The 7,973-nt window shown below is 36.1% G+C and overlaps 1 protein-coding gene across 1 annotated transcript; it reads right to left on the bottom strand.

The window, feature by feature from the left end:
• Positions 1-1,619: 1,619 nt before the first annotated feature.
• On the bottom strand, positions 1,620-7,469 carry LOC101173541 (charged multivesicular body protein 4b). The gene is made up of 5 exons (XM_023955120.1): positions 7,084-7,469; positions 3,878-4,055; positions 2,869-2,983; positions 2,497-2,623; positions 1,620-2,404 (listed from the first exon to the last, which is right to left on the bottom strand). The coding sequence occupies exons 1-5, from the start codon at positions 7,265-7,267 to the stop codon at positions 2,340-2,342; spliced, it is 669 nt and encodes a 222-aa protein (XP_023810888.1). The 5' UTR covers positions 7,268-7,469; the 3' UTR covers positions 1,620-2,339.
• Between the last annotated feature and the right edge of the window lie 504 nt (positions 7,470-7,973).

The following is a 7,973-nucleotide window of genomic DNA, read 5'->3' as shown; positions in this document are numbered from 1 at the left end:
GTGTTTACTTTTGGCAGTTCTGCTTCAAAACTAGCACATGTTTCATCTCTGTGATATAGTATCCAGACTTTTTTGTGATTTTTTCTCTTTTTTTTTTTTGCAATATCCTATCTAACAATTTCCTAATTGGTCCTAATTAGCAGAAGTGCATGTAAACATTTGCACCACCTACAAGTGCTGGAAGTACCTGAATGCATCTATGTGGAAACAATAAAAACATGAAGTAGGTTTCTCTATCTACAGCTGTAAATGGTAAGTGGAGTATACTTGTCTAGCGTTTTTCTACCTTCCTTGAAGGCCCAAATTGCTTTACAGTCTGTCGTGTGGAAATAGATAAAGATCATTTTTATTTTTTACCCAGCTTCATAGTAGGAGTTTAACCTCCCCCTAGTAGTAGTAACTCTACGCCACAGAGCTAATTTAGGAGAATGCTGCTAGTAAATTGTCACCACAGAGGTTTACAGTCTCTTTGATCTCAGCTATCTGCTCTGAACGGGGTCAAGATACTTGCAATGCTTCTGCTGCTTATTCTGTACTGGTTGTTAATTTTGACCATGTAAGTTACTGTTTTAAGGTTTTTAGGAAATACTTTACTTTGGGATCAGACTAATGCACTTTTTTGATATTTACAGTACTAAAGTTTTATGTTGTTTAAATGTAATCTGCGTTACACAAGTTTAAAGCAAAAAACACAATTTTACCAGAGAATTTACAGTGGATGTTTTGCTACGGAGATCAATGTAATGATTTCAAATCATTCTAAAAAATCTGAAATATGAGATTTACCCAAAAAAGATATACTCTCTCTTGTATTGAAGTAAAACTGTGGAACAAATTGAATTTTGAAAAAAAATAAAATTCATATGAATACAAGCTAGAGGAAATATATTTGGGTTGAGATAAAATCCAAAGATTATGACTGAAAATTGCGAATAATATAAAGAGGTAATAAAAAAGACTAAATGAACTTTATGCGATTCCATCGCTCTTCTCAAACACACTCTTTGCTAACATTTTTCTTTGTTTTCATTATTTATCGTCTTCAAATGCATATTTGACGGAATCCATATTTGTGCAAGTTTCTGGTTTGTGTGTGTTATCGCTTGTTTTTTAGTTTTGTTTCAGAACTTTTTGAGAAAGAAAATCTGTAGATCAAACTCTGAAAACATTTTGTATTTTAGATTAGCTAAGGAGCTTATCCCACATTCAAACTTTTCACTCATTTAGTAATATTTAACCTGGAGTTCCATACTTTACTTCAAGTAATGCCGCAGTGTACTTTGTCTCCCACTAACAATTATCTACACACAGATTGTTGCTCTAACAAATCAGGAGACAATCGGGCCAAACAACAACCAGGGTAAGCTGGTGGGGAGGATTTAAACTAACAAAGCCCAACAGATTCATCTCATGATCATTTTAGGATAGTCATTTTAATACTGAGAACAGACCGAGGATAAAAGCTGCTTCTACATGTTTTTTTTTTTGCTTCAACATGTTTTTTTTTTTTTTAGAAACTCTGCATAATATGTCATGTTTGAACCTGTTCCTAACGTGACTGTCAGCAGAAAAACCACATCTCTTACGGTAATTAAACAGAAAAATCCTTTACACAATCATGTAGGAACATATTTTATTTTATTATAGAAATTTCACACCCAAAACTTGCATTGGAAAATTAACTAAGTACATCCAGAGATTTATCCGAAAGATGGAGTGATAAGATGAAAGTGAAAAAGTAGAGAGAACCCCGTGTCCTTCTGTTACAAGATTTGTCCTTCTTACAGCAAATCAAGACCCCAGAACATCCTTGTTCTGTAATCTGTAACATTTCAGTAACAAAGTCCTATGTTGTTGTTTCTCTGCAGATAGTCCATTTTTGTGTTGAGATAGAGAATGCATGAGGCTTTGATTCCTCGCCTTGTCCTGCTCCTCTGTGCACCCCATCCCTGGAGGTATGCATCTAAGTGCTCATTTCTCTTTTTTTGTAAACTAACCACAGGCCGATAAAAAAAAAAAAACCTGCCATATTCTACTCTTTGCTTGGAAAAAAAGGCAGAAAAAAGTACTGGTAGTGGAGAGCCAAAGCAAAGAGATTCTGTCAGGAAAATCAATTTGAGATCTAAAGCCTGGGTTCACCTCGTTCTAATCAGCAAACGTGCACAACGAGAGGTGTTTGGTATGGATTGTATTTTGGATGTATGCTTTAAGACAGAGCAGCAGTTCAGCAGGACCGTGCCCCCCACCCCCCTCCTGCTCTCCTCCCTGTGTCTGAAAGCAGCATGACAGCTAAATATTGGCAGAAGAGGGCGGGCTGCCGGCCCACAGCGAGAGCGAGCTCAGTTAGTTGCCCAGGCCTCCAGGTCTGCCATGTCATCCTCGTCTTCTTCTTGCTTCTTTTTGGCTAAAAGAAAAAAAAAAAGTATGTTTATTTTCACATCAAGTAAATTATGAAAGTTTTCCTCAATGAGGCGTTTTAGAGATGATGTCTCATACCTGGTTTGGATGGAAGAGAAGTGGATGGTACGCTGGGCAGAGGAACATCTGCCGTTCCTTTGATTTCCAATAGGTTTTTGTCCAGCTCCTCCTGTTCCAGATCCTCCAGCTCAGCCAACAGCTCATCCTGCAAAAACAGCAGGTTTGCTCAAAGTGAACTGAGACGACACAACATTTATGCTCTGAACAAATCCTGGCTTAAACACTGGACAAAGGGAAACTTCTCCAACTTGTCTCTTAAAATAGAATAACAATAAACGAACAAGTTTCAGGTCTTAACATATTCAAAAGTGAAACACAGAGAGGCATTTCAATTTGCTTTGAGGTCTGAACATCTCATTTCACTTCCTGCGGTTTATCCTCAGTTCTCACCTCGTCGTAATCTTCGCCGAATCCCACTGGTCTGGAGATGACGTCTGAGATCTCCTGGGCCACTTCCTGCTGTTCTGTGATCTCTGCCATGAGATCGTCTACTTTATCTATGTCCCTGTCAGATGACGACAACAAAAGACGCTCAAACAAATGCAACCAACAACATTGGAGACAAGTTTCAGTAGTACCGGTCGGCTTTTCTGGTGCACGACTTACAATAAAGTTCCTGGCATTCGAATAACAGAACGACAGTAAAAGTATGCTTTGTTAGAAGGGCTTTACTAATGACAAGGTTTTATACCGTTGTAGTTTTGGTTTAATCAAGTAATATTTTAAAAATATATGAATACATAAATAAAATCACAAAAAAATGTAGTTAATAAAACTATGAAAGGATAATAGTGTCAAAATTAAGGTAAAGTGTTAATAGGTTTTATCATTTAGGTCAGTCAATTGACATTTACGGAGGAGACCACATTAATAACTATAAACTATAACTACAAACCATAGTAACTAAATTTATCATCTATGAAGAGATGCCAGAAATAATAAATAGTAATAAAGAAATAGTATTTTTTTAATTAATAAACCACATGAGAATTGATAAAACTAGCAGTATAAGTGGTAATGATTTAGTCATAAATATAAAGGGAAATAGTTTTCTTTTTTTTTTAAGAGTTGTCATTTGGTAAAAATGGGTTTTATCATTTGATACCATCTAAAATGTGTTAGTCAGCATTAACAGAACAAGTTGGTTGTTTTTAACAAACAAAAGTGATCAAACCATGAGCAAAGTGAAACTAAAGGCTCCCAATGGGAGCATAAGAAAAAGAACCGACAAAAAAGCTAAGAAGCAAGTAAAATAAAAAAACCGACAAAATAAATAAATACAAATAAAGCAAAGTTATAACAATTATTCAAAAGCCAAAGAGATGTCCTGAAGTTCTTAAGATTACAGCAGAGCAAAGGTTGTGACCTAACGAAGACCTCCCACTAAGCAACAACTTACATGTTTTCGTGCGCGGCCTTCATGGCTTTAGCAGCAAAGCCCATATTTTTGAGCACTTCTGTGTTAGTGTTGGCGTTCTCCAAAGCCTCTCTCTGGAACTCGATGGTGGACAAGGTCCCGTCAATCTGAGCCAGCTGCTTCTCGTACCGCTTTTTTCTCTTCAGGGCCTGGAGAGCCGCTGGATGGACAGAGGACACAGCGGTCAATTCAACAGCTTAAGTTAACTTAAGTTATTGAAATCTCAAGTCACAGAAATTCAATTGTGGTTTTGAAAATATTGACAAAAAATAAGGTCAAAGTCAACCAATTGGATTAAAGTAACAATTAACCATTTATTAATTTGTGTCACATTCATTTGAAAAGAAACATAGACCAAGTATGTTTATGCATTTGTGTTTCTTTAGTAAAATCTCCCTTTCTATTAACATTTTGCCATCCAAATATTCAGCTGCACAGAAGCCGCACAGTAAGGGCTGCAGGATACTCCAGGCACATGCAGAGGGTGTTGTTAGAAAGCAGAGACGCTGTATTAGATTGAATCCTGCCAGAGCAAAGTCTCTGAAAGCAGACAAAACCCTGGCTCTGTTTTCAGAACAGTTCAAAACTGGGATGGTTGTTCTGCAGCAACCCTGGATTCAGAGACAAAACACTCATCTAATTATGACTCAAGTGAAAGTGAAACGGGTAAAAGGACTACTAAAGTACAGAGTAATGGCTATGAATATGACATCTGAATTTTGTTTTTCAAGAATATGTCAAAAAAGACCCTTGTATTTACAAATAATTACTAAAGAAATTTTATATTTACAGTCTTCTACAAAAAGAAAGGCTCCGCAATACATAATTAAAAAAATAAAAACATTTAGGTAAAGTGCAGCTTTATAACCTAGTTTTCTTTCAAAAATCGACTTAAGCAAAAGTAAAAATAGTAGAGCAGTACAATAACTTTAAGGAGCACCTATTTTCAAATAGTTACTTCACTAAATTACACTCATTACTATCTACCTCTGATAATAATTAAGGGAACTTAAATGTAAATGATCTTTAAAATAAATAATATTGTAAGAAAATATTTATTTGCGCGTTCTTTTTTGTTGAAAAGAAGTCTTGTTGCACAGTTTGAAGTTCTAGCTCTGCTTTGACCTGAGACCCTTTCAACAGGGACTGAACAAGTCTACAGGACTGCTTTTCTGTTCAATAAGCTTCCTGTTCAAAAACATCTGATAAAACGCACAAACAAGAGGGTTCTGGTCCAACTGCTCCAGTTTGATCAGATAAAGCACCCAGACCTAGTCTGACTTTGCCAACCAGTTAAGTCACATCACAATCAGTATATAAGAGCTGCACACCACGCACACACACACACACACACCACGCACACACACACACACACACACACATCGTTTTTCCTTTTCTTTCCAGGTAACAAACTTCTGACCTCTCTTGAAATGATTATTTTTGCCACAAAAACCCACCATTTCAACATCATAAAAAACATTTCCTTTTCCCAAACTGGAGACAGTTTATCTGGGTATTACAGAACACAGAGGAGCACATTTGACCAGAATTCAATCAGAGCCCCCGATGATAACAAACAGGGCTGTTGTCCTGGCAGGTTGCTGTGGAGCTCTCAGCTGGAAGTGACATCATACTTTCCTGTTTTTGTTACTACAATTAAGAGCCTGATTTTATTATTACTGATTAAAATATTGGTAGATTACTTTAGCTTTTAAAAATATTAGTATTCTAATGCTGGTTTTATGCACTGAAAGGATTGTTTACATTATTTTCATTTTCTAATGGATTTTACTATAACTAATTTATTGTGTGCTATTATTGGCATAATTTTTAATAACAATTGGTTGGGTTACACTCTTCTTTTTCATTTTTTCCCCTTTGTCTACATTTTTTTTAAAAAGAAAATCAAATATTTCATCTTCGCTAAATATTTTATACATAATTTGCTGTTTACCACTTTATAACTAAACAGTGTTTTAAATTAAAATTTTAAATAAAATGAAATCCACACGCCATGTTTGCCGACTCTTCAGAAAAACGAGGACGCAATGTTGATGAAGTCCATAAAAGGACGGAAATGTGCCGTATAACTTTTTAATTTTTATATAATCTGTTTCTCTAGAAGAAAAAGAGAATTTGATTCATGAATTGTTTCATCTAATTCACAGTAAACAGTCCTAGATCATGAAGTGAAAAAATAACAATTAACAAGTGACAATTAAGTTACCAAAGGCCGATTTTTTTTCCACAACCTCGCAAAGAAATACATCGTTTATTGTCAAATTAGAATCCTTTTGACAATTTGTTGTTAAAACTGCATTTACAGTCTGCTGAGGATGTGAGCAGAAGCATCAATCGATGCAGCATGAGTGACTTTGGTGTCATTATCACAGTGAAGTTGGTGTGTTTGCTCTGCTCTGCATTCTCTCACATTTTCCATATCTGAACAGAAGCAAAGGGCACAATAAGACGGCAGACTAAGCAGTAAATCAGGTTTGATGGGCTGTACCATCAAAAGTCACAGTATGACGTGATGAACGCCTTCTCCAATGGAGCACAACCATAAGTACTGTGACTGCAAACACAGATGTGACACATCTCAAGCCGCGTTTTAATAACTATATAACATGATACCAGTGTTTACACAGCCTTCCTTATAACTGGTGTTAAACTGGAGATATAAATTAAATACATGCAATTGCAAATTCAAGTGAACACTCAAAGGGCAAAACATTTTCAACTAAAGCCAGATTAAGAGTTTTTCTTAAAAATTTAAGTTTTGTTGAAGCATCTCTTGATTTAAAAAATAATAGTCTGTGAGCATTATTGTAGTAATCTTTTACTACAAAATGTGTGATTTTTCTCACGAATAAACGTTTTACAAAGAGAAACTCAACAGATTAAGATTAAAAACACTAACAACTCGGAATTTCATGTTAATTTTATGTTGAGCTTCTCATTCACGTCCTGAGCTTCCTTTTTTACGTCCCAACTCTTCAACTGGACCTTTAAAAATGGAGTCTCATGACTGCATGGATGTTTGCGTGAAGACACAGACGTCTATTCAGGAGAGCAGCCTGTCAACAGCCAACTGACACTAGTACCTGCTGCTCCAGTTGGCCTGCGGCTAGCAAACTATAGAGTGACTTTGTCGATCCAGCCAACCCCCAAAGTTACAAAAAGTCTACCTCGTTTGTTTTTGGTGCCGTTCTTCTTCGCCGTTATGAGTTCCTGTTCAATTTTCTTCTCCAAGAAATCCTGTTTTTTCGCCAACATCTCCTCGGTTTCCCTGAGCTTCTGGATAGCCTCCTGGGGAGTCGCCGCTTTGCCACCCTTACTGCCGCCACCGAATATTTTACCAAACAACGACATTTTGCTCAGTTTAAACAACAGCTAGTTTTCTTTCAAATCTATACAAACTTTTGGCACTTTGTTTAAGGTTTAGTATTAAACGCCCGGGTGTTTTTTTCTGGCAGTTAATCGCGGTCGAACCCAGAGAGTGCTGTTTGTCGGCACCGCTGGTGTTTTTGTCTCTTCTTCCGCTTTCTCGACAGGCCGCGTGATGTCATTACGTCAGACAAAAACGTGACTCATACGTAGCAGCGTGCCGTCATGGGAGATTCCCCCCACCAATTTCAAGTTTAAAAAAAAATACTCTTCTATTTTGGCATTGCCCCTTTTCTCAATCTTTAGGGCATATTTTCTGTGATTTCTTTTGTCACAAATGTGCTCTCATCTTTTCTTTACATGTATTGTTTGGGTTCCACCAGCATAAGAATATTAATATCGATTTATTTATTTCTATTTCAATTTTTATTAAAGGTTTTCATCTTACTTGCTAAATTTTACATCCACAAATGCAAATGTTCTAATGAAATTCTTACGTTTTCTTTATTTCTGTCAGTGGTCAAACTATATATTTAATCAAATAATATTTAAAAAAAATTAAAAAAGCTGTATAAATGTCTTGACATTGTTTCTATTCATAAAAACATTTAAAATATCAATTCTCTGATTTATTGAAGATCCACTCCAATGAAAATGGTGTTTTTAACATGTTCTTGTGGCATTTTTTCTC

Source organism: Oryzias latipes, chromosome 5 (assembly GCF_002234675.1).
Source record: "Oryzias latipes chromosome 5, ASM223467v1".
In the NCBI taxonomy this organism is placed as follows: domain Eukaryota; kingdom Metazoa; phylum Chordata; class Actinopteri; order Beloniformes; family Adrianichthyidae; genus Oryzias; species Oryzias latipes.
The sequence above is the reverse complement of the archived record's forward strand: the minus strand, read 5'-3'. Positions and strand labels throughout refer to the sequence as shown.